General features: G+C 43.7%; 1 protein-coding gene across 1 annotated transcript in view; it reads right to left on the bottom strand.

Moving 5' to 3' along the window:
* JARID2 (jumonji and AT-rich interaction domain containing 2) overlaps positions 1 to 27,336 on the bottom strand; it is a 187,693-nt gene that overhangs the window by 42,867 nt on the left and 117,490 nt on the right. Inside the window, exons 5-6 of the mRNA XM_069730820.1 lie at positions 20,189 to 20,365; positions 4,417 to 4,646 (exon numbers count right to left, since the gene is read on the bottom strand). Of these exons, the coding sequence (XP_069586921.1) occupies positions 4,417 to 4,646; positions 20,189 to 20,365 (407 nt within the window). The remainder of the gene's footprint in view (positions 1 to 4,416; positions 4,647 to 20,188; positions 20,366 to 27,336) is intronic.

Here is a 27,336-nt window from a genome sequence, read left to right as displayed (position 1 = left end):
TTTATTATTTTCACGGCTCTGCATTATAAACTTCTATGAAGCACTTGGGGGTTCAAAGTGCTCACCACACATCTAGATAAGTTCCTTTCAGGGTCTAGTTTCCAAAATGGGGTCACTTGTGGGGGGTTTCTACTGTTTAGGCACATCAGGGGCTCTGCAAACGCAACGTGACGCCCGCAGAGCATTCCATCAAAGTCTCCATTTCAAAACGTCACTACTTCAATTCCAAGCCCCGGCATGTGCCCAAACAGTAGTTTACCCCCACATATGGGGTATCACCGTACTCAGGAGAAACTGGACAACAAATATTGGGGTCAAATTTCTCCTGTTACCCTTGGGAAAATTAAAAAATTCTGGGCTAAATAATTATTTTTGAGGAAAGAAAACGTATTTATTATTTTCACGGCTCTGCATTATAAACTTCTATGAAGCACTTGGGGGTTCAAAGTGCTCACCACACATCTAGATAAGTTCCTTTGGGGGTCTAGTTTCCAAAATGGGGTCACTTGTGGGGGGTTTCTACTGTTAAGCCACATCAGGGGCTCTGCAAACGCAACGTGACGCCCACAGAGCATTCCATCAAAGTCTGCATTTCAAAACGTCACTACTTCACTTCCGAGCCCCGGCATGTGCCCAAACAGTGATTTACCCCCACATATGGGGTATCAGCGTACTCAGGAGAAACTGGACAACAACTTTTGGGGTCAAATTTCTCCTGTTACCCTTGGGAAAATAAAAAATTGCAGGCTAAAAGATCATTTTTGAGAAAATAATTTTTTTTTTTTATTTTCATGGCTCTGCGTTATAAACTTCTGTGAAGCACTTGGGGGTTCAAAGTCCTCACCACACATCTAGATTAGTTCCTTTGGGGGTCTAGTTTCTAAAATGGTGTCATTTCTGGGGGATCTCCAATGTTTAGGCACACAGGGGCTCTCCAAACGTGACATGGTGTCTGCTAATGATTGGAGCTAATTTTCCATTTAAAAAGCCAAATGGCGTGCCATCCCTTCCGAGCCCTGCCGGGCGCCCAAACAGTGGTTTACCCCCACATATGGGGTATCAGCGTACTCAGGACAAACTGGACAACAATATTTGGGGTCCAATTTCTCCTATTATCCTTGGCAAAATAGGAAATTCCAGGCTAAAAAATCATTTTTGAGGAAAGAAAAATTATTTTTTATTTTCATGGCTCTGCGTTATAAACTTCTGTGAAGCACCTGGGGGTTTAAAGTGCTCAATATGCATCTAGATAAGTTCCTTGGGGGGTCTAGTTTCCAAAATGGGGTCACTTGTGCGGGAGCTCCAATGTTTAGGCACACAGGGGCTCTCCAAACGCGACATGGTGTCCGCTAACAATTGGAGCTAATTTTCCATTCAAAAAGTCAAATGGCGCGCCTTCTCTTCCGAGCCCTGCCGAGTGCCCAAACAGTGGTTTACCCCCACATATGAGGTATCGGCGTACTCGAGAGAAATTGCCCAACAAATTTTATGATCCATTTTATCCTACTGCCCATGTGAAAATGAAAAAATTGAGGCGAAAAGAATTTTTTTGTGAAAAAAAAGTACTTTTTCATTTTTACAGATCAATTTGTGAAGCACCTGAGGGTTTAAAGTGCTCACTAGGCATCTAAATTAGTTCCTTGGGGGGTCTAGTTTCCAAAATGGGGTCACTTGTGGGGGAGCGCCAATGTTTAGGCACACAGGAGCTATCCAAACGCGACATGGTGTCCGCTAACGATGGAAATAATTTTTCATTCAAAAAGTCAAATGGCGCTCCTTCCCTTCCAAGCCCTGCCGTGCGCCAAAACAGTGGTTTACCCCCACATATGAGGTATCAGCGAACTCAGGACAAATTGGACAACAACTTTCGTGGTTCAGTTTCTCCTTTTACCATTGGGAAAATAAAAAAATTGTTGCTAAAAGATAAATTTTTGTGACTAAAAAGTTAAATGTTCATTTTTTCCTTCCATGTTGCTTCTGCTGCTGTGAAGCACCTGAAGGGTTAATAAACTTCTTGAATGTGGTTTTGAGTAACTTGAGGGGTGCAGTTTTTAGAATGGTGTCACTTTTGGGTATTTTCAGCCATATAGACCCCTCAAACTGACTTCAAATGTGAGGTGGTCCCTAAAAAAAATGGTTTTGTAAATTTCGTTGTAAAAATGAGAAATCGCTCGTCGAATTTTAACCCTTATAACTTCCTAACAAAAAAAAATTTTGTTTCCAAAATTGTGCTGATGTAAAGTAAACATATGGGAAATGTTATTTATTAACTATTTTGTGTCACATATCTCTCTGGTTTAACAGAATAAAAATTAAAAATGTGAAAATTGCGAAATTTTCAAAATTTTCGCCAAATTTCCGTGTTTATCACAAATAAATGCAGAATTTATTGACCTAAATTTACCACTAACATGAAGCCCAATATGTCACGAAAAAACAATCTCAGAACCGCTAGGATCCGTTGAAGCGTTCCTGAGTTATTACCTCATAAAGGGACACTGGTCAGAATTGCAAAAAACGGCAAGGTCTTTAAGGTCAAAATAGGCTGGGTCTTGAAGGGGTTAAATGACAGAGATATGTCATGTAAAATAATTAAGAAGTAACATTTCCATGCATTACCACATTTTGAGAGCTATAATTTTTCCATATTTTGGTCCACAGAGTCATGTGAGGTCTTGTTTTTTGCGGGAAGAGTTGACGTTTTTATTTGTAGCATTTTCGGCTTTGGGAAAATGGCCGCCGCGATCTCTTCTGCGCACACGCGGCATCCCGCGGCCATTTTCCTGAAGCCCCGTGCAGCAGAGCACTCCATCTGCGCACGCGCGGCCCCAGGAAGATGGCCGCCCCCACCGATGAAAGGGATGACAGCGCAGATCGCGCGCTGTGTCTTCACGTGGGCGCAGGGAATTCGGAAATTGGACATGCGCACACCACTATGCCACCAACGGAAAGCTGGGGAAGAAAAGAGCGCTGTGAACACGCCCTCCCGACCTGACCAGCCTGATTGACAGGCGAAAACGGCGACTTTGGTAATGTATTTCTCAGCATACATGGGGAATCAGGGTACACTACATACACTATAGTAACGCACAGCGCAGGCCCTATTTAACAGTATTTATAGCTCAATCTGAAAAAACGGGGTGACAGGTTCCCTTTAAAGCACCACTTCAGTATATTTTTATTGCACTGCTGGAGTGGTGCTTTAAATATTGCCCTTCATCCTTTTCCAGTGCCGCACCTGTCTGTCGCTGAAGTTTTTCATTCAGTACGCCAGAGGTCACTTTTCAATACATCTCTATGAGAGCCTCGTTCTGGGGAGCAAAAAATGAAAATGCAAAACCAAAAATTCCTCTAGTCACTCAGGGGTTAAAATTTAAGCCCCCGATCATATACTAACTTTCCGGTGGCTTCATCTTTTACCGCGGTGCCATCTTGTGCTGGTTTCTTCTGACTACCCAGAACAATAACAGTAATTTTGACCAGGAGTGCCCAAACGTTTACATGCCATTGTATGTAGAATTCAGAAGCCGAAAAGAGAATGCGATCTTATCTGTAACTGTTGCTAAGTTTTGAGTGTATGATAATTCCCTTTCTTCTCCTACTTTGGTTTTACCCCATCCTCCACTCCCCGATGCATTCCTCAGTTATCTGTATTCTGTATGTTTGGTATTTTTTATTTCACCTGTTCTTATTACCTTGTTAGTCTAGTTGGTGTAATACAATACACTACTACCCCGCTCTTCCCTGGGTGGGAGAAGGGTACAAACTGAGGGCGGATTCATGAGCTAAGGCACGGTATGTGGCCCCGGCATCTTCACCTTCAGAAGTAATCCGGGGAGCAAGGCGAGCTAGGGAAGAAGCCCCTGGTCCCAGGACACCCAGCAACAGTCGTGAAAGACAGTCCTGGTTTTTTGCATACAATTACTGATAAAAATATTGCTCAAAACTGAACATTATACACCAAAAACGGAAGTGTGAATAAGGCCTGAGGCCATAGCCAACTCTGTGTAAATGGGTTAAGAGTGAGAAGACAACATGATGCTAATAAGTGTGCTGAAAGTAGGGAAATGTCCTGGCAGGTGCAGGCTAGCATGCCATGATCAGGCTAATATAACAGATTTGCGGTTTGCGCAAACATGTTGACATTTACTGATCTTCTAGTTTCACGAGGACCTGATTTGTCCCAGCACTTTGCCATCAGCTATCTTTAGTTCGTTGCTTTGGAGTGCAGAATTTCCCTATCTTGCAGCACTCAGAAGAATCTGGGAGCCAGGCTTAGAATATCACGGGTAACACATACTCTCGAGATTTTCTACATACATTACCATGGTTGGAGGTGCCTCCATGTCTGCAGCTTTGTACCTTCACTCCTACATGGGCACGTTATTCCTTTAAGCAGGCAAGCATAAGGTTTACCTGTTTCCTTAAATCCTGAGCCGATCTTAGATGACTGTGGTGGTTGTTAGCAGCGAGCCCTTTGGCATGTGAGCCCGTGTTAGAAGCAGGTTGGTGATTAGCAGCGGCAGACTCTCTCCGTCTTTCAGCTTTGTGATAGCGGTTCTTTTCTTTCCCTGGTGTGGCCTCTTTGCTTTTGTGTCTATGAGAAGTTTCTTTGTCCTTCGATGATTTGCAAGACCCGTTAAAAACTGCAAAGTAAGAAAAATAGGAAAAAAGGTTAAAACGCAGAAAACTAGAATTTTTCTTGAATTGTAGGACAGTTACTAAAACATAGCTGCCATATATTGTTTTCCAGAGGCTTTGCATCAGGTCCCAGCTAACGTAATACACAATATGCACTTGTAGGTAGTATAGAAATGTCTTAAGGTGACCTAATACATTAAATTTCAGGAGCTAACATATATGGAGAAGATAAGGTTAAAAATGTTTAATAAAAAAATTTTTAGGGAGCCTAAATGAGCTCTAGAACACTACAATATTACTGTGATACAACCACGTGGAGTTGTAATGTGGAGCCCATTGACCTCTATGAGGATTTACTGTACCTCCACATTGACTCCTCAAAGTGTTTCCCAAACTTCAGCCCTCATGGTCCCTCAGGACATGACGTTTTCAGGATTTCTTTAGTATTCCACAGATGATGGATTTATTATCAAGGCATCAAAAGTTGCCACAGGTTCTCACACCTGTGCAATACTAATGAAATCCTGAAAACATGATGTATTGGGGGCTGTGAGGATGATTTAGTGAATCCTGCATTGAGAAGGGGATTGGACACGATGACCCTGGAGGACCCTTCCAACTCTAACATTCTATGATTCTAGGAGATTGGGAAACACGGCCATAATACATCAGTGTATGAAGACTCATGGACAGTGTGCCTCTGGCCAAGCTCCACGTGCACAGCTCTGCATCAGGCTCTAAAGACATTTCCATACTCAAATACGGTATTTGCATCCCAAAGATAAAACGGCAGTGGGTGAGAACATGGCACCTTCTTCAGAAGTTCTACTTAGGGGTATAAAAGAAATATTTAGAACAGTATCCATATTTATCACATTATAGTGCTCAGTGTCAGACAGGTGTGCCAAAAGCCCACCAGTAACCAACTCCAGGGCCCCACTTCTCAGCTGCGTGCAGATGTTACATTATCGTCAATCACAAATTCATATAATAATGAACTGGATAGATTGTTAAATGAATAAGATGCTGCCTGTATCTGCACTGCTCATATAAGATGGTGGTGGCCCATCGAAAGTTTCTCCTGTGTGCCAGTCCATGCCTGATAGGGGTGTATTAGCTTTAAATAAGTGTCGGCCAAACTCGCCAATTTGGCGAGATCAGGCAACCTTTTAATGTTTCTGGGGATTTCCCACTTGTAATCTGTTGGGGAACATAAGGATTAAGCGGTTGGAAGTCAATCGTGTATTTTGTTAGTCAGGGAGGCAAAAGTCGCTGCCAGATGATTTTGGCAGTGGCTCTTTCATAGAGAACACAGGAATGCCGATAACATTCTCACATATGGGGGAGAGATAGGTTGTCAGCCAAAAATAGTTCAGCCAGCAGTTATCTAATGTGTAATGCCTGCTTTAGGTTTTATGAGCATTTCTAAAGATGCCACATATTTGACAGTCACTGTATGCCAGATATAGATGTGGCTACACCCTCTTAAAAGGAATACTAATTTGAAATATATGAGAGGAGTGAACTGAAGTGTGCCCAGTTTGTCAGCCTGCTGGATTTTCTGCACGTCTTTGAGACGGTTGTGTATACAAATTGTCTCTTCAAGAGAGGAAGAGGACTAAAACTAGTGCCACGCATTGGAAGCAGCGATCCCAAAAGTAAATATCGACTCTTTAATTGACTTTTAGGCTGTGTGCACACGATGCGTTTTTTTCACGGTTTTTCCCAATAAAAACGCTTATACAATAAGCATCCCATCATTTAGAATGAATTCCGCATGTTTTGTGCACATGATGCAATTTTTTCCGCGAAAAAAACGCATCGCGACAAAAAACGCAGCATGTTCATTTTCCGTTTTTTTTTTTTTTTGCGGATTTCCCACTCCAAAATGCATTGGGAAGTGTCCGGAAAAAAACGCGTCAAAACCGCGGCAAAAACGCATGCGGTTTTCTTGCGGATTTCTTGCAGAAAATGTCTGGAATTCTCAGGAATTTTCTGCAAGAAATCCTGAACGTGTGCACATAGCCTTAGGATTGCTGCTTCCAATAAGTAGTGCTAGAGTTCTAGTTCTCTTCCTCACAATTTTCATATTTAAATTTCCCAGAAGAGCATGAATGGCTTGTAAGTCTCCTCGCTCTGACATGCCTGACTTGACTTATCACTCTCCACAAGGAGACCAGACCATGAAGAGCAGGGTTAGCCACTGTCTGCAATTATATTATAACTAGCTGAAGAGCCCGGCGTTGCCTGGGCAAAGTAAATATCTGTGGTTAGTTATAGCACGTCACTTCTCTTATTTTCCCATCACGCCTCTCATTTTTCCCCTCACATCTCTCATTTTCTCCCTCACACCTCTCATTTTCTCCCTCACTCCTCTCATTCCCCCCTAACACTTGTCATTTCGACCTCACATCTGTCATTTTCCTATCACTACACTATTTTCCCTCACTCCTCTCATTTTGCACTCACACCTTTTCATTTTCACCTCACACCTCTCATTTTCACCTCCGTATATACATGTTTGTAATCTCCCTTACATATAGTATACACCTGTATGTCATCTCCTGTATATAGTATATACCTGTATGTCATCTCCCCTGTATATAGTATATACCAGCTGTGTGTCATCTCCCCTGTATATAATATATACCTGTATGTCATCTCCTATATATAGTATATACCTGTATGTCATCTCCTCCTATATATAGTATATACCTGTATGTCATCTCCTCCTGTATATAGTATATACCTGTAGGTAATCTGCTCCTGTATATAGTATATACCTGTGTGTCATCTCCTCCTGCATTTAGTATATACCTGTATGTCATCTCCTCCTCTATATAGTATATACCTGTGTTTTATCTCTCCTGTATATAGTATATATCTGTGTGTCATCTCCCCTGTATATAGTATATACCTGTGTGATCTCCTGTATTAGACCTCGTTAACACGTTATTTGCTCAGTCTTTTTACCTCAGTATTTGTAAGATAAATTGGCAGCCTGATAAATCCCCAGCCAACAGGAAGCCCTCCCCCAGGCAGTATATATTAGCTCACACATACACATAATAGACAGGTCATGTGACTGACAGCTGCCGTATTTCCTATATGGTACATTTGTTGTAGTTTGTCTGCTTATTAATCAGATTTTTATTTTTCAAGGATAAGACCAGACTTGTGTGTGTTTTAGGGCGAGTTTCGTTTGTCAAGTTGTGTGTGTTGAGTTGTGTGTGGCGACATGCATGTAGCGACTTTTGTGAGATGAGTTGTGTGTCAACATGCGTGTAGCAACTTTTTGTGTGTCGAGTTGCATGTAACAGGTTAGTGTAGCAAGTTGTGTGCAGCAAGTTTTGCGCATGGCGAGTTTTGTGCGTGGTGAGTTTTATGTCTGGTGCCTTTTGAGTATGTGCAAGTTTTGTGTGAGGCAACTTTTGCATGTGTTGCAAATTTTGTGCATATGGCAATTTTTCCGCGTGTGCAAGTTTTGCGTGTGGCGAGTTTTCCATGAGGTGGGTTTTGCACTTGTGGCGAGTTTTGCGTGAGCCTAGTTTTTGCATGTGGCGAGTTGTGCGCGTGGCGAGTTTTGAGTGGCGACTTTTGTGTTTCGACTTTTATGTGGCGAGGTTGGTGTATGTGTGGTGAAATGTGTGCTGAGGGTGGTATATGTGTTCAAGCACGTGGTAGTGTGTGGCACATTTTGTGTGTGTGTTCATATCCCCATGTGTGGTGAGTGTCTCATGTCGGGGCCCCACCTTAGCAACTGATCGGTATATACTCTTTTGCGCCATCGCTCTCATTCTTTAAGTCCCCCTTGTTCACATCTGGCAGCTGTCAATTCGCCTCCAACACTTTTCCTTTCACTTTTCCCCATTATGTAGATAGGGGAAAAATAGTTTGGTGAATTGGAAAGCACGGAGTTAAAATTTCACCTCACAACATAGCTTATGACATTCTCAGGGTCCAGACATGTGACTGTGCAAAATTTTGTGGCTGTAGCTGCGACGCCTCCAACACTTTTCCTTTCACTTTTTTCCCCATTATGTAGATAGGGGCAAAATTGTTTGGTGAATTGGAAAGCGCGGGGATAAAATTTCACCTCACAACGTAGCCTATGACGCTCTCAGGGTCCAGACGTGTGACTGTGCAAAATTTTGTTGCTGTAGCTGCGACGCTTCCAACACTTTTCCTTTCACTTTTTTCCCCATTATGTAGATAGGGGCAAAATTGTTTGGTGAATTGGAACGCGCGGGGTTAAAATTTCGCTTCACAATATAGCCTATGACGCTCTCGGGGTCCAGACGTGTGACTGTGCAAAATTTTGTGGCTGTAGCTCCGACGGTGCAGATGCCAATCCCGGACATACACACATACACACATACACACATTCAGCTTTATATAGTAGACTAGATGGTGGTATTCTAGAATATGCACGTCCACGTAGTATATTGCACAGCCCACGTAGTATATTGCCCAGCCACGTAGTATATTGCCCAGCCACGTAGTATATTGCCCAGCCACGTAGTATATTGCCCAGCCACGTAGTATATTGCCCAGCGACGTAGTATATTGCCCAGCCACGTAGTATATTGCCCAGCCACGTAGTATATTGCCCAGCCACGTAGTATATTGCCCAGTTACATAGTATATTGGCCAGTCACGTAGTATATTGCCCAGCTACGTAGTATATTGCCCAGCCAGGTGTGTCACAGGTGAAAAAATAAAAAATAAACATATACTCACCTTTCTGAGGGAGCCCTTGTAGTCCACGGCAGCTTCCGGTCCCAGGGTTGGTAATAGCGCAGGACCTGTGATGACGTCGTGGTCACATGACCGTGACGTCATGGCAGGTCCTTGTTGCGCAGGGCCTGTGATGACGTCGCGGTCACATGACTGTGACGTCATGGCAGGTCCTTCTGCCACCGGAACCTGCAACGGAAGATGGCGGCCGGCGCGAGCTGCTACGGAGGGTGAGTATAGCAGGTTTTTTTTATTTTTTATTATTTTTAACATTACATCTTTTACTATTGATGCTGCATAGGCAGCGTCAATAGTAAAAAGTTGGGGACACACAGGGTTAATAGCGGCGGTAACGGAGTGCGTTACCCGCAGCATAACGCGGTCCGTTACCGCCGGCATTAACCCTGTGTTAGCGGTGACCGGAGGGGAGTATGCGGGCGACAATCACTGACTGCGGGGAGTAAGGAGCAGCCATTTTCTTCCGGACTGTGCCCGTCGCTGATTGGTCGCGGCAGCCATGACAGGCAGCTGGCGAGACCAATCAGCGAATGAATAACCGTGACAGAAAGACAGAAGGACAGACGGAAGTGACCCATAGACAATTATATAGTAGATAGAATGGAAAGGTTGTAATATTACAGAAGGTGCAAAGGCAGAAGCTCCAGCTAGAGCCAGACAGATTACAGATAGACTCAGGAGAGTGAGGAGGTGGGGGAGAAGGAGGATGTGGCCATTTCTCGATGTTAATTGTAGTATTAGATAAAATGTTGTTTCTTTGGTTTTGTGGCCAAGAGTTTTATATGCTTATGTTAGGAAGAACAGGGTTGTAAGTGAAAGCGCCAGTGGTCTGATGTGGAGGTGAGGAATAGGGGAAAATTAATAAACGGGAAGCTATTGGCAAAAGGGTGAGCACAAAATCCAGCTTCAAAGACTTGTGATGAAAAGCTCTTGTTATATTGAGATCTAAAGTACCACGATAACTACCATAAGTATTATTAGTACACTATTAACAATAGCAGCAAAGGAATTCACACTGCCGTTAGGTTACTATGTGCAGGATATAAAAAATACGGTAGGTTTTAAGATGGTATTAAAAGTCAGGGGTGTAACTAGAACAGGTGCAGGGGTTGCAGTCAAACCCGGGCCCTGGAGCTCAGGGGGCCCTTAAAGTCCCTTTGGACTTTAGAAGAAGACTTGCTATTAAAGCTTTGAAATATGTGGGGGCCCCGTTGGAGCTTTTGCATCAGGGCCCATGAGTTTCAAGTTATACCACTGTTAAAAATCAAACTACGCCCACAAATAAGCAGTGTATACACAGTCATGAGAAGCACTAAATACACCCTCTGACCTCTACGGTTTTAAGACTCGAGACAAAAGAAACATCTGGTTCGTAGAAATTCATAAAGTAAAGACAACCTCAGGTGAACACCAACACATAATAAATAATGCAAGGGGTAATTTAACACAAACTAGGCCAAATTGCCTAAAAAGTGTGAAAAATAAAGTAACAGTCTGTCAACATTCTGGAGTAATTTTGGCCCACTCCTCTTAACAGTGTTGCATAAATTTGTTGAGGTCTATTAGGAATTAATTTATTTCTATTGGGTTCAGGTCTGCATTTTTCAGCCATTCTGATGTGGATTTGCTGATATGCTTGGGATCATTGTATGACCCAGTTTCAGCCCAGCTTTAACTTTTGGAAAGATGGCCTCACATTTAACTCTAGAACACTTTGGTACACTAGTGTTCATGGTTGACTCAATGACTGCAAGGTGCCCAGGTTTTGTGGCTGCAAAGAAAGCCCAAATTATCAACCCTCCACCACAATTGACAGTTGGTGTAAGGTGTTTGTGAGGATGTGAAGAATTTGGGTTTTGCCCAATTGTGAAGCAGGGTGTTATCGACAAACATCTACTGTACTCTCTGGCCTTGTCTAAGTCTTGGGCTACACGGCCACTGTGACTGTGACAACCATTGTGAGAAAGAAGTTCTCTCACTGCTATAGAAGCATGTCACAAAAAATCCTACTGAATATGATTATTAAAGACTGGCTTTTCACAATTGTGTAGGTGTAAAAATGTGATCCCCATTCATTTCTATTTCACCATGATGTAGTAGCGACACCAAGCAAACTTTGATCACAACGGCTCAAGGCCAAAATCGCAGAGCAGCCCTAGCCTAAAAGGAAATTATTCCAGAAATCTGGTAGTTTGCTCAAATGCAACTTTTGCAAATTTTAATGATGAACATGAACATTTAACCTGCCAAATCAGGCCTTTAGAGTCTGAGCTGTAGCTCTTTACAATTTTCACCCCAAAGTCAAACCGAGCAAAGATTGTAAAAGCTGCAAAAAACAACAACCTGATCCATGTAGGAAGACCTTGAATACATTGCTAAAAGGAAGATGCACAACCCAACATTTAGTTATTCAGTCCTATAGCCTTCATGCGTCTGCTTTGTACCTAGGGGGCCCAAAATCTGTGTGGGACTTGGGTTCCAAGGGACCACCAGTAACCAACTCCAGGGCCACACTTTTCAGCTACAGGCAAATGTGACAATATCCTCTATCACAAATGTATATAACAATGAACTGGGTAGATTGTTCAGTGAATAAGATGCTGCCTGTGTCTGTACATAGTGACTCAAATATAGTGTGCCAAGTACTGCTTATATAAGAGGGTGATGGCCACAGTTGCACAGGGGCCCACTGGAGGATTTCCCTGTTCTCTCGTGGGTCAGTCCAAGCCTGGGACCAATAGAAGGCAGGCAGAGTAATCCTGCCTATTAGCAGGATAACAATGGACACCGTAGTCTTAAAAACGTTACAAAAGCTAAAGCATATTTGAAACTCATCAAACACAATAAATTAATGTCAACACTAGAGAAGATGTGATGTCCAGAGGTCATGTCAATCTGTTGCCGGAGGGTTGTAAGCCCTGGGTGATCGGCTGACTTCTTGCCAGCATCCACAGCTCTTTTTAGGCTCTTTTTGCAATTAGCCGGCCTGGCATGACATCACATAGCAAGGATGACATCACTTTAACACTGTTAATTAAATGAGGATGCCGTCAGGTAAGTGGCAGTTTGCGGGGCTACCGTTCGGCAGTCTACATTATTAGAATAACATTATTTATGTGGCCACTGAAGAGGGTCTTGTCAATCAATTTTCACCATCTCTATATAATACCCACCAATTTTGGCAAACAATGTACCGTAATAAGAATGAAGGGAACTCTTTACTGACAGCAGGTATCGGGGAAAACAAAGATCTGGCATATTGCAAGTCTGACAGAATAAATGTTTTATAAATCTCAGTGTACCAATATTTGTACAAAATAAGAGCGATCATGGCTTTTCACATGACACCACCCGAAATAACAATGTACACACTAATAAGACGTTACATAGAGCAGCTCTACTCCCACACCGACTATCCAGTTAAGTGGGAATGTGACACGGGGAGAGCTCAAGTGAGGTCATAGCAAAACAAGGAATGAAGACTTCAGCACAATCTAGACAGGCAGGAGATCAGCTGAACAGCATGCAGCCAAAGAGCGGAGTCATTTCAAGACACTAATGAGATTTTATACATGGAGCCGGTGCCAAAGCAGATCCAGAGAGAAAAAAAACCTGGAGACGGAGATCGCAAGTGATGCACATACAGCTGCACAAATACATCTCCATCACTGTCATAAAGCCATCACTACGTCACATAATTAGTTCTGGGACTCAGGGGGATTAAAAGACAAGATGAACATAAAAAACTACCCCAGACATCTCTGCTGAGGAAGAAGCACAGCTGGCAGTAAGCTGCCTGGCACAGGCCGGCACTCAGAATCAATGCCCGCTCTCTGCCATTTTGGAGCACAGGGCTATTGACTGTGTGCCCAATTTAGCGACATTGTGTATAAATATTTGCCCAGCATCTGAAAGGTTTGGTATCCCATGAATGCTTTATATTGTGTACATCATGATGCTTTTACATTTACAATTACCGCATATAAGTGTATGACCAACAAAACGGAGCATTCAGTAGATGACGGGGGAACAAGTATGAGAAAACAGCCAGCCTTTTCTAGCCATCCAGCAGTAGTTACGAAGAAATGAGAATAACACAGGAGAAGCTGTAAGTAGATGTCATTTTTATAGAAAAAAAATTAAAATTAAAGATTACATTAAAAGTGTGCATGCCAATTAGCCAATCCCATATATACACAGATACTGTACATACACATATGCAGGAAATACACAATCATTAAATACATTATGTGTGTATTTATTACATATATACATACACACAGAGGATATACAAAGTCTAGATACCTAAAAAAAAAAAAAACATACCAAGAAGAATCATTTTGTTACTTTTTCCACCTTAAAGGTCACGTATAATCTGTACAAGTCAACTAAAAAAAAAACCCGAAATCTTTTCAGGTGGAAAAAGATAATTAAAATAATGTGGTTGCCTAAATATGCACATCCTTAATATTAACTTTGTTGAGGTACCCTTTGAATACCTGACAGCATTCAGTCATTTGGGGAGGAGCCCATCAACATGGCACATCTAGGATTGGCGATCTTTGCCCACTCTTTCTTACCGTAGCCCTTCAAACCTGTCAGATTGCGAGGACATCTCCTGTGTGCACAGCCTTCTTCAGGTTTCCCACAGATTTTCAATTGTATTCAGGTCTGGACCATTTCAAAACCTTGATCTTCTGACAAAACCATTCTTTTGTTGATTTGGAGGCATGCTTAAGGTTATGCTGAGAAAGCGATATTCCTCTTCAGCAAAACTGACTGATATTTGGAACTATTCATACTTCCTTCCACCATGACTAAAGCCCCAGTTTCACTTGCTAAAAAACAGCCCCAAACCATAACGCTGTCTCCACCATACTTCACTGCAGGTATAGATTTCTTTTGGTGATGGATACCTTTTGGAAGTCATACCAAAAAGTTCAACCTTGATCACAACAGACCATAATAAGTTTTGCCACATGCTTTTGGCAGACTTGATCTACATTTTGGCATAACAGCCGGCTTATATGTTTTTCTTTGTAAGAAAAGGCTACCATCCTGCCATCCTACCCTAAAGGCCAGACAGATGAAGTACACAACCAGTACTTGCCAGAAATTCCTGCAGCTCATTTAATGTTGCTGTAAGCTTACTGCACTAATTTTCCTCTGGTCTGTTCATCAACTTTTGAGGGACATCGAGTTCTACAAAATGTCAATGTTGTGCCAAATATAAGCTAGCGTACAGCTGTGTACTGACTACTATTTAACACGATTGGCTAATTCTGAACACAACCACATCCCCAATTATAAGAGGGTGTTCTCAGTAATAAAACCACATTATAGTAGCTTTCTTTTTCTATCTGAAAAGATTCAAGTTTATTTTTCAATGGATTTGTACAAATTATGGGTGACATTAAATATGAAAAAAAGTTCTGAACGTCTTTTCGGTATGATTTTTTTTTCATGAAAAAAATCCCTGGAATTCTAATTGTAGACTTTTATATTTACTTCATATCCATGTACAAACACACAGTAAAGTTAATGCATGCAGTTAATAAAATGGTGGGGACATCTAAGGAGGAGATTCTGTCGAGTACTATATCACATCCATATTTACTGCAAATTTTATGAAGAAGCAAGTTTGTAGACCTCAGCAGTGTGTGTACAAGGCCAGAGTCTAGAGGACGTCCTCCTGTGTCTGACGGGCCAGCAGGAAGGAGCTCTAGACATAGAAAGTTTCACAGACAGACCGCTCTGAGTAAACCTCATCATAGTAAGTAAATTGAGTCACATTCCCACAAAACAGTAACAGCACCTCTCACAGCAGTCACTCTAATCCACCCTCATAGGCAAGTTAGACATTTTCTATTGCTATTTATTCTTTTTAACAGTGTATCACGGCATACATTGTTCTATACAGTGGTCATGGTCAAGTGTATAAATATGGTCAGTGCACATTGTGAGAAGAAATTGTGAATGGCATGCAGGAGTAACCTCAGAGGAGTAGGACGGTAAAGTAATATATGATCTATGACTAGAGTAACGATGAATATGGAGGTCGAACAGTTTTTTTTCTTTTTACACAAAGAGGACCTTTCACCAGTTTGAGCACAGTAAACTGAACAGTGGCTGCAAAGCTGAATAAAGCAATTTTTTTACTTTTCCTTCCCTTAGCGGACATATTTGCTTCACTTGTAAAGTTTAGCCTATAAGGTACATTAAGTTCAACAAGGCTTTACCAGTGATTTGCCTCTGGGGGTGTGTACTTCTTCCCCTGCAAGAAGTTGACCAATCATAAGCAGGCAGTGTCATACAGGGAATTAAAGAACACACCCTCCTCTCCTCCCTGATGTCTGCAGCTACTGGGTAGAGTTACAGTGGCTTGCAAAAAGTATTAACCTCTACTGCTTTTACATATTTGGTTACATTACAACCGGTGTTTAAATATTTTTGTAATCTGAGTTGAGTTAAATCTATGGGACCAAATAACTAAAAATTGGCATGTGCATATGTATTCACCCCCTTTGCGATGAAGCCCTTAAAATTTCTGATGCAAGCAATTACCTTCATAAGTCACATGCGTAGTGAAAGGAAGCCCACATGTGTGAAATCTGTGTCACATGGTCTGTTAGTATATACACACAATTTGGGAAAGGACACAGACGCTGCAACACCATTAAGCAAAGGACACCACTAACCAAACACCACCATGAAGACTAAAGAGACCTCCAAACAAGTGAGGGACAAAGTGGTTGAGAAGTACAAGTCAGGGTTGGGTTATAAAAAAAAAATGTCCCTATCTCTGATGATCCATCAGATAATCATCAAATCTATTATCATCAAATGGAAATAACATGGTACCACAACAAGCCTGCCGATAGATTGCCACCCACCAAAACGCTCAGCCCAGGCGAGGAGGACATTAGTCAGAGATACAGATCAGAGACCAAAAGGTAACCCTGAAGAAGCTGCAGAGTTCCCAAGCAGAGACTGGCGATCTGTCCATACGACCACAATAAGCCATACACTCCACAGACGTGGCCTTTATGGAAGTGTGCGAAGAAAAAAATCCTTTATTTACACACAAAAATTGTAAGGCTCGTTTTAGGTTTGCCAAAAGACATGTGGGAGACTCCCTAAATGTATGGAGGAAGGTGCTGTGGTCAGAGGAGACTGAAATTTAACTTTTTCGCCACCAAGGTAAACGCTATGCCTGGAGCCAAACCAATACAGCTCATCACCCAAATAACACCACGCCCACAGTGAAACATGGTGTAGCATCATCATGCTGTGGGGATGTTTTTCGGCAGCAGGGACAAGGAAAATGGTCCGAGTTGAAGGGGAAGATGGATGGTACGAAATACAGTGGGTATTCTTGATTAAAATTTGTCAGTCAGTGATTTGAGACTAGGCAGAGGTTCACCTTCCAACAAGACAATGGCCCAAAGTATACTGCCAAAGCAACACTTGAGTGGTTTAAGGGGAAATGTGTAAATGTTTTGGAGTGGCCTAGTCAAAGCCCAGACCTTAATCCAACTGAGAATCAATGTTCAGACTTGAAGATTGCTGTAAACTATCTAACTTGAAGGAGCTGGAGAAGTATTGCCTTCAGGAATGGGCAAAAATTCCAGTGGCAAGATGTGGAAAGCTCAGAGAGTTATCCAAAGCAACTTGCATCTATAATTGCTGCAAAAGGAGGCTCTACAAAGTACCGACTTTAGGGTGGTGAATAGTTATGCATACTGAAGCGAGTCAGAGCAAACAACACCGTGAGATGACATCTGTCAAACTAGTAAAAACGTGAAAGGTCCTCTTAAAACTGGGTCGTCTATCAGCGACTGGCTTCTAAGAAAGACTGAAATGGAGAAGGAAAGAGGAATCGGAAAGAGTCTCTGCGCTTGGTTGGATTTAAAAATGACAACTGGGGGAAGTAGGGTAATAAATTAAGCTAAAAAGCGTTGATGCTCTTTCTCACTGATAATGGATTCCAAAGTCCTGGAGCATATAGTGCAGATTAACTCAATGTCAACATCATAGTCTCAAAGATGCAGCTGAAATGACCAAGCCCATTATTCAAGAGACAATATATCCAGAAACATTACATTTCATGTTATCACCTCTCAGGAAATATTACAGTTGATGTGTCACTACAAAGAAAACATGCCCATATAATGTCACCAGTGTGTCCGGTTCATTAAACACCACTCACAGCGCTTCCTGTAAGGTTTCTAGACTTCCTCTATCGTATAAAAAGGGGTTATTACCAGGAAATATGGAAATAATGTTAATGGTGTGGTTCATCAATTTTCATCTCCTCCCTCCCACGCCAGCACTGTGACTGACAGCCAAGACCTTCCTGATGTCTGGGCAAATCTTCCATAGATATAATGTACAGACAGTTACCCTTGCTGAAATAGGTTCTTGTGGCAGATGTTAGAAATAAGAACACCCGGAATGTGTTGCAGGAAGACGGTCACTTTCCTAAGGAGTCAGCAGCATCCACAAAGTATGTGCAAGGTTTCAACAGCAGGGGCAGGGAGGATGGCAGTGAGAGGAGCCAGTCAATTAAAAGGAACCCGTCCGGTTTTTATACCCTACACTAATGCCATCTTTATAAAGATCAGCAGCTTTATTTTAGAAATCAGGGTTTATGTTTTTAAAAAAAATCATTGTTAAAGGGACTCTGTCACCTGAATTTGGAGGGAACAATTTTCAGCCATAGGGGCGGGGTTTTGGGGTTTTTGATTCACCCTTTCCTTACCCGCTGGCTGCATGCTGGCTGCAATATTGGATTGAAGTTCATTCTCTGTCCTCCGTAGTACATGCCTGCACAAGGTGAGATTGCCTTGTGCAGACATGTACTACGGAGGACAGAGAATGACAGAGTCCCTTTAAATTGTTAGGGAAATGAGGCAATGCACTTACTACAGCTCTGCGGCCTCTTTCCCTATTCCCCATCCACCACTTGTCTCCGGTCAGTTAGTGATCTAGTGTGGGATCTAGTGCAAGCGGCCTACCTGCATAATTAGGGGGTCAAGCCAGACACTAAGGTTAAGTTTCTTTTCAGCTTTCTCTTTTCTGCTGCAAAACCTGATCTCTAAGCAAGAAAGAAGCTGCAGTAAAAGCAGTTTTGGCTTGGGATTTTTCTTGTGTTTTGTTGCAGCGGTTTTGGAATACTAGATTTGTCTCTTGTGCATGCTGATAAAGTTTAGTGCAAAAAAAAAAATGTCTTAATCTACAGAATCCAGTTTTAGCACAAAAAAACACAGTAAAACCAGATACCTACATTTTTGCTGGAAATTTTCACCACCCATTCATGTCGATGGGTGAAAAACGCTTAAAAAAAAAATGAAAGAAATGATATGCTCTATTGTGCAAAATAAAAACATGCAAAGCACAAAATACAGATGATAAAAAAAAACATGAGATTTCTGAAACCTCCTAGATGTATCTGATACTGTAAAACGCAGCTGAAAATTTGCATTGAAAAAACGCCCAGTGTGAACTTACCCTAAAGTCTTCTTCACTAGGATGATTGGCACGGGAACAAGCAGCAGGAGCGAAGACGACAGTCAGTGGCTGGCGGAATATGCATCAGACACTGATCGTCTTCTTGCTGCGCATGCATTGCCCGGGGGATCATGGCGCTTACACTGGATCTCTGACAAGGAAGGAAGGTTACTAATAATAAGAATGACCTGTCAATCATAGACATCAGACAGGTGAGGAATTGGGAAGAGACCCAGAAGAACTGTATGATGACTGGTTCCCTGTAAGCTAGGTGGGAGCAGATGGTTTACAGCCCGAATACACGTGGGGTGTATAGTACGACTCGGAAAACGCGGAGCGCTCTGAAAGAATTAAAGTATTTCAGGAATAGATTTAAAAAGTAATCAGAGCTACACGATCTGTTCCATGATGTATGCAGATCATAGTGTGGCAGATCCTCTTTAAAGAGAATTCGTCACAATTTAGAGACATGGACCCTGATTCCAGTGATGTGTCACTTACTGGGCTGAGGAGTGCAGTTTTGATAAAATTGCTGTTTTATCAGTAGGAGATTATCACTAGACGACAGAGCTCAGTATTAGAGAACTGCTGGATCTGCAGCAGATACAACAGCGATTTTATCAAGACTGCAGCAAGCAGCCCAGTAAGTCAAGCACTGCTGGAATCAGGGTCTGTGCCCCTACATCATGCAAGTCAAATGGCATAGCAAAAACTTGGTTAGAGATTTACTTTACCTACATTTCATGGCAAAAACTTCACAACGGACCTTTTATAGAGTATTATTGGAGACTAAATATTTTCTTGCTACTATTTATCATTTATACCTGTAGTGATCAGCTGTAATGACTAATCGTCATACTTACATCTGCTGTGTGCTTTGGCAATGACAGATCCCTTAATTCGGACTGTTACACCACAAAAGCCTATCAAACCGATGCAGACACTGAACAGGCACGCCATCAGGAACTCCTACTAATCCTGCAAGAACTTGACCGTGAAGTGACTAACACATGTGGCTCCGCCATCCAGAATTTTTACACGGGTAGGGGACAACTGTCCAAGGTCAATATTGCTGGATCTACATAGCATATTGTGTTTTAACATGAATGTGGACGGGCACCACTAACCAATATGTAATAGGGAGGCAGCAACAATGTATTGGTCTCACATAAGCATGTATTTTCATGGTGTCCTTATGATCATTTGCAGCCAGGGATACCATAACTTGTAAATGTGCACCACATATATAACACGATAAACATCTGCTTAACATGCTACTAACCATGCCCGTTGGTGACATGCTTCTTCGTTTTGCCTTTCCGAGGTGTAGAGTGGCATGAGGATGAAGTGTTAGTGGTGGTCATTTTTAGGTCCTCAAATTCGGAATCATCCTCTTCAACATCTTCTTCATCTTGAGAGCTTCCAAAGTACACCATGCTACTTGGTAACGCAGGAGAACCTAAGTAGGAGACAAAAGTAGTCATTGCATTCATGTAGCGCACACCCAGTGACCCGACACCAACTAATTACAACGCACAAGTACGGCCATTGATTAGCAAGGGATCATTTTTAGGCTGACATGACGATTGGCTTTCGATGCTTCGCTGCAATTTGCTGTGCCTGAGAGCCTGTTCATAGTCAAAAAAAATTAATAAACAACAATTAAAAGATACTTAAAAAAAAAAAAAAAAATCAGTGTCTTCTACATCGAAAGAATATCAAAAGACTGATGGAGACTAGATAAAGATGCAATAAAAAAAAACCATTAACTTCTGTAGCGCTGGCACTTTTGAAACGATGCCAAATACACTGCACGGCATAAGCAGCTACAATTCAAAGGAAGGAATCCATGTAAAAGGAAGGCTAAAGGGATTATCATCACTCTTCATGGATGGTTTGTAAGGAAGATAACAGATCTGGAATGGCCTCTGAATGAGCGCACACAGGCCTGTTCATAAGGAGAACATGGATTCGTATCCCTGTTGACCCTGCCCCACCAAGCTGTACTGTGCCATCAGGACCAGTCACATGGGCACGCTGAATATAATGCATGCCATGCATAATAACTTATACTAGGTTAAGGCAACGCCGACTACGGCATTGGATCATTTTATTTATTTGTGCCAAATTTAAAAATATAAAAATTGTAATCTGATTATTTGACAAGAAGCACTGACACACTGAGGCATATTTATCAGTACTGTGTCATTTTTAGACTCTGCAAACTTAAAGGACTTTTCTCGTGCAAGCAAAAACAAGCTCTTCTGTAATTTACAGATTATTTCAATTTTCAGCCGCTCTTGAGTAATTAAAGGTAAATCGGTCACCAAGTTTTTGCTACCCCATCTGAGAGCAGCATAATAAAAAGAAGGCAGAAACCCGGATTCCAGAAATGCATCGTTTACTGGGCTGCTTTCTGCAGTTTTGATAAAAATCACTATCTGCTACAGATCTACCAGTTCTCTGAATCCAAAATTCCATATAACACCCCCCCCCCCCCCCCCCAAACACACACCAATTGGCAGCTTTCTGCCTATGCACAGTGGGGTTGGGGGATATACAGAGCTCATGAATGTGCTTGACTACCTGGCAGAAGGTTTACTAGTCCTCTAGTGATAATCTGCTTTAGCAAAACTACAGCAAGCAGCTCAGTAACTGACATCACTGGAATCAATGTCTCTACATTTTACTGCTCTCAGATGAGGTGTCAAAAACCAAGATAAGGGAGAGTGAAGCGGCAGCTGATTGGCTGCAGGGCTCATGTGGCAATGTCATGTGAACCCTGGGAGAGAGGCCGTTATGGCTGAAACAGCGCCCACCACGGAGGGTTATATAGCGGATTCACATGAAAAGTGCCTTGGAATAAGTGGCGCTATAAACATAAATTATTTTACATTGATTGAAAAGGGGTTGACCGACTAGTGGACAACCCCTTTAAGACCAACGCACGAAACACCAATCTTAATGAATCCGTTCCTATGAGTGTTGTGTGCGAAGGTTTTTACTTTTTTGACGTAACCAATAATGGTTAAATTGCAGCCAATGAACCGGAAAATGTTAAAGCCGTTTATTAGGCGTGTACCAGGTACGTTCATCGTGTACTTTACGAACGGCACCACCCATGACGCACGCCAGGCGAGGATGCCGAGAGAAGCTGTTCTTTCTCCATCACAGCTACAAGCACTCCTCGTTCCAGACTCATTCCAGGACATTTTAAGATCTGATGAAATAATTCAAGTCTTGGAGCAGGCGGCTGGATTAAGCGCTGAAAATGTCCGCCGCGTGCCAGAAGAGCATTTCATTACTTTTCCTCCCCAGTGTCAGCTGGCAGCCCATCAGCCATGTTTACATTAGTAGAACCCACGTGTATTCATCCGGGTACGTTCTAGACCGGCATTTCAAAGCACAGGACATTATGGTCTGAGTCAAGGAGGCTGAAATATCGCATTCAGGCTAATTACATTAATAAACTTAATATGACGTTTGCAAATCCTTCGTGTCCGGTCACTCGACGGCACCATATCGGTGGCATCATAAATGACCAAAGCTGATATAATAGTGACCAGTGCCAGGCATTTGATCCAAGTGACTCCTGCGCACATGTACACCGGGATCTCTGGGCTATCTGCTTATTAGGTCAGGCTGGCATCACGATCTCTGTGATTATCCGGTAACGGCAGGACAGTGAGCTGCCAGACACACCGCCCAGAGATCAATCCACCAATTCCTCCGCACAGGAAACCTTATATTAATATCACGTGGAGCGGACCAATGCTAACTTTAATAGTGAAGGGAGGAAAAATGTCATTTTCAGTCAAGATCCCCATCCTGGGTATACCCTACTCATGTAGGCAGTGTCACTTGTCATCCAACACCGAGATCTGTATATTTCAGATATGTCGCAGCCTGTAAATCATAGAATGGAAAGCTGATAAGACACGTCGGGTGTATCGCCCAGCACCGGAAAGCCAACAATCATCTCCCTGTAAAGTACCGGGCACTGTAAGGCCTCGTTCTCACTAATCTGTGTTATATTTCTACAGAGCCTAAAATTAACACATCTGTATGAGGAGTCTTGTTACGGATTAATATTAACATATACAATATGGAGGAAGATGCAGAATACAATAGGGGGCCCTATGCAGTGGCAGTCAGTGGGCACATTGCAGTCCAATAGGGCATCATAATGCACCCTTTCTACATGCCTAAGGCGCCTGCTGCTTGGTGGTAATGGGCCCCCTTATAGCCCGGACATGTTGTATGAATGGTATGTCCACCCCTGATGTAGATGATAAGACGGTGAATATTCACAGCACGGAGACTACAGGTGACAAATATTGCTCCATATCATTGATGCTTCCATATTACAACCTTGTTTTGAACACAAGGCAACCGTAGGTGGTTTTTTGCTTTACATACCATATGATTACAGCATGGGTGTAGCAGTTATGGAGGTTTTCTTCTAGGGGTCAATAGCGCAGTACATATGGCAACACTGTGGCTCAGTGGTTAGCACTGTAGCTTTGAATCACTGGGGTCTTGGGTGCAAATCCCTCCATGTGCAAGGCGTTTGTGTGTTAGCAAAAGAAGAAAAAAATCCAGCAAAGAGAGGAGACTCAAATACTTGAAGTTTATTGAAAATAAGTCTACAAATGCATAAAAACTGGTATAGTAATGAACTACAGAAACGCATTTCAGACATAGTCCGTATTCATTGAGTTTATGTGTCCCCCACATATTTGCCTGGGTTTCCTCCCACACTCCGTAGACATACTGATGGGGAATTTACATTGTGAGCCCCAATGGGCGATGGACCCTTGCGATTGTCCGTATGGGCTCATCATGTTACTTTATGTATTGTACATCGTTTGGGACTCGCCTTATTGAAATTGGACAAAGTGGCCACAACTTTCAAATGACATGTCAGAGATTTGGTTATTTTTTTCTACATCCAAGCTAAAAAAGAGTCATGTGACTGAAAGAAGCGCAATTGATGTTTCTCCAGTCAGCTTCCACGACAGTCACCTTGGAGGATGTCTCCCCGCCCTAATGGGGGACAGGAAACACAAAGAGGTTAAATAACCCTCCCCTTCCTGCTGTCTCCAGTGTTTTTTCCTGTCCCCCAGTGGGGCATGAAGAGGTCCGTCCAGGTGCTGCAGCGGCTGGCGAGCGGAGCCCTAGAAGCGTTACCGTTGAAGCCGGGCGGTCCAAGGTCAGAGGTTTCCCCTCTCCTCCAGATGACTGCTCCCATCTCCATGTGCTTGTGACTCGGGACCCCTTTCCCACGCCTCTTCGGGAGGTAAAGCGGGGCAGTGATGTGCAGCCGGGGTCCTCCCTGAGCTCCTGCATCCTGCTAAGTGTGCATTTGTCAGACAGGGTTTTGGGAAGGCCGTATCTCATGGTATATATTTTTTACTCCCTGAGCTCCCCAGCGTCCTCCTTCCCTGCAGCTGCGCGCACCGGAAGGGACGACAGGCGCACACCGGAAGTGAGGCCGGCGTTCACTTCCGGGTTCGCATCTCGGCGCCATGCTGATTGCGAGAGCGGTTTGCGGCCAGGGCTCTGCACCTTCACCTACTGGGTCGTTCCTATGGATCCTCCCCTGCGGATCATGGGAGGAGGAGCACACAACTGACTCTGGACCTCTATTCCCTATATCCTGGTCGGGAGCCTCCAGGTAAGACGCAGAGTCTCTGTCTTGTGTGACTGGTGACAGGTCTGACCATGGACGGCGACAAACCTACTGCTGCATCTGCAGATCTCAGCGTTCATCCTCCTACTGTGAGTAGCGGGGCTGGTCCCTTACTGTCCGGGCTTAATACCTATGGGTCACTTAATATACCTTCTCTCTCTTTTAGGGATAAAATGTCTCTGCCCCAAAGAACAAACCCAGCCGAAAGTGTGGTGTTTGGGGTTCCAGGCTCCCTTCAGCTTATAAGAAGACCTTATGCCAACCCTGCACGGATAATATACTACGTGCTGAACAGCCCTCTCTCCTGGATAGTATAAAAACTCTAATCAAGCAGGAGGTGCAAACCTCCATGGCAGCCCTTTCCCAGCCCCCAGTGCCTCATCCCCCTCCCCCTAAAAAGAGGAAATTGGCACCGGCTGAATCTGACCCTGACTCAGGCGAAATTCATACCTCAGGGTCAGAGGACATTTAGGAAAATTAGGGTTCCACATCCACCCCTATGACTGATAAAAAATACTATTTCTCTTCCAAGGATATGGAAGAACTAGTTTCCATAGTAAGAAACACCATGGGGGTGGAGAAAGAGGTGAAACACTCATTTCAGGATGAGATGTTTGGAGGGCTGAAACCCAGGGGTAAAAAGGGTTTCCAGTTCATGAGAATGTCCAGAACCTTATATTTCAGGAATGGTCTTCCCTAGAAAAGGGACTTAGCATACCCTCGGAGTTAAAAAATCGCTTTCTCATTGAAGGGGATAGTTCTATTTGGGAAATCCCTAGGGTGGACGTCCGGGTCTCTAAAATAACCAAGAAGACGTCCCTCCACTTTGAGGATTCCTCCCAATTAAAAGATCCAATGGATCGGAAAATTGAAAGTCACCTGAAAAAATCCTGGGAAACCTCTACTAACCTGATCAAAGCCAACATAGATTCTACTTGCGTCGCCAGATCCCTCTTTCTCTGGCTTCATAAATTGGAGGAACACCTCTCAGGGGACCTCTAGAGAGGAGATCCTTCACTCCCTTCCACTTCTCCAAAAGGCCACGGGCTTCTTTGCCGATGCCTCAGGAAAGTCAGTTCGGGTGGCAGCAAAATCATTAGTCCTCTCTAATTCCGCTAGAAGAGCCCTTTGGTTAAAATCGTGGGGGGGGGGACATTACCTCTAAGACTAAACTCTGTGGCAATCCCCTTCCAGGGACACCACGTATTTGGTTCAGTCTTGGATGATATCCTTGAGAAAGCTTCGGATAAGAAGAAATTGCTTCCCAAGCAGAAGTTTACTAGGAGGCGTTTTTTTTGTCCCCCTCGTGAACAGCACCAGAAAGAATTCAGGGGAAAGGGTAAAACTGGACAGTGGAGCTACCCGAAAGGAGGTAGAGGCAGGAACATCCTTGTCCCTCAACAACAACAGACCCCAGACAAACAGTGACTCTCCGGTGAGGGGCCGACTCTCGGACTTTCTTGCCCAATGGCAGTCCGTATCCACAAACCAATGGATCCTTCACACCATACAGTTTGGGCAGACGGAGTTTGAGAGTCTCCCCCCCCCCCCCCAGTGTCTGAGGATTACCCCGTTACAGTCTCCAGACGTCCAAAACTCCTTCCACCTACAAATACAAGACCCAGGGCCGGCGTCAGCACCCGGCGCACCCGGGCAAATGCCGGGGCCCTGGCAAGACGGGGGGGCCCATTTGGTAGTACACGTCGGCCGCCAGCGCGCGTCACTCACTATATCCATCCACTGTCCACACGTCGCCCGGCGGCGCCTTGGCTGCAGGGGGCACAGTCAGCTGTGTCTGAGGCCATTTCGCTGGCGCCTGGCGCTGCGCAGCTGCAATAGCAGCAATACTCACCTCTGCCGGCCATCACCATGGATACAGAAGACACTTCCGGGTCGCGACGCTGGGTCATCTCCTCTCCTGTTAGTACATCCGGTCGGCGGGCAAGGAGAGGACAGAGACAGAGAGAGCCGTTCGGAGTTGGACCGCGCCGCTGAAGCCTTCCCTCTTCCCATTCCAGGCAGTCCAGTCAGAATCTATGCGTCCACCATCCAGATGATCCAGGCCAGCACAGGAGAGGACAGATCCGGACCTGCAGCGGCGCACCAAGCAGGAGGAGAAGACGAGCAGCAGCTGCAGCCTGCAGTGAGGTGAGGACGGTGCACCCTCTCCTCTCCTGCTGTGTCCACAACGAGGGGGCCGGCAAAGCAGTGAGTCAGCACTGATGACTACTACTACACATAGCACTGATTATTACCCCGCACTGATTATTACTAGACATGGCACTGATTATCACCCCGCACTGATAGTCTGCACTGATGACTACTACACGTAGCACTGATTGTTACCCTGCACTGATTGTTACCCTGCACTGATTGTTACCATGCACTGATTGTTACCCTGCACTGATTGTTACCCTGCACTGATTATGAGTGTGTCGTCGTGACTCGTGACTGTCAGTGAATCGTCTTCGGTGAGGTTAAAAGAGGGTGAGGGTCCGTCCGTCCCAACTCCAGCGCTGCTATATACTACGTGGGCTGCTATATACTACGTGGGCTGCGCTGCTATATACTACGTGGGCTGTGCTATATACTACATGGGCTACTATATGCTACGTGGGCTGCTATATACTACATGGGCTGCTATATACTACGTGGGCAGTGTTATATACTACATGGCTGTGTTTATATGCGATCATGAATCGTGGTATGTGTTAAAGGGGGGCCCACTGAGACTCTTT

Source organism: Ranitomeya imitator, chromosome 6 (genome assembly GCF_032444005.1).
Source record: "Ranitomeya imitator isolate aRanImi1 chromosome 6, aRanImi1.pri, whole genome shotgun sequence".
Taxonomy (NCBI): domain Eukaryota; kingdom Metazoa; phylum Chordata; class Amphibia; order Anura; family Dendrobatidae; genus Ranitomeya; species Ranitomeya imitator.
This window is presented reverse-complemented; position numbering and strand designations above follow the sequence as displayed.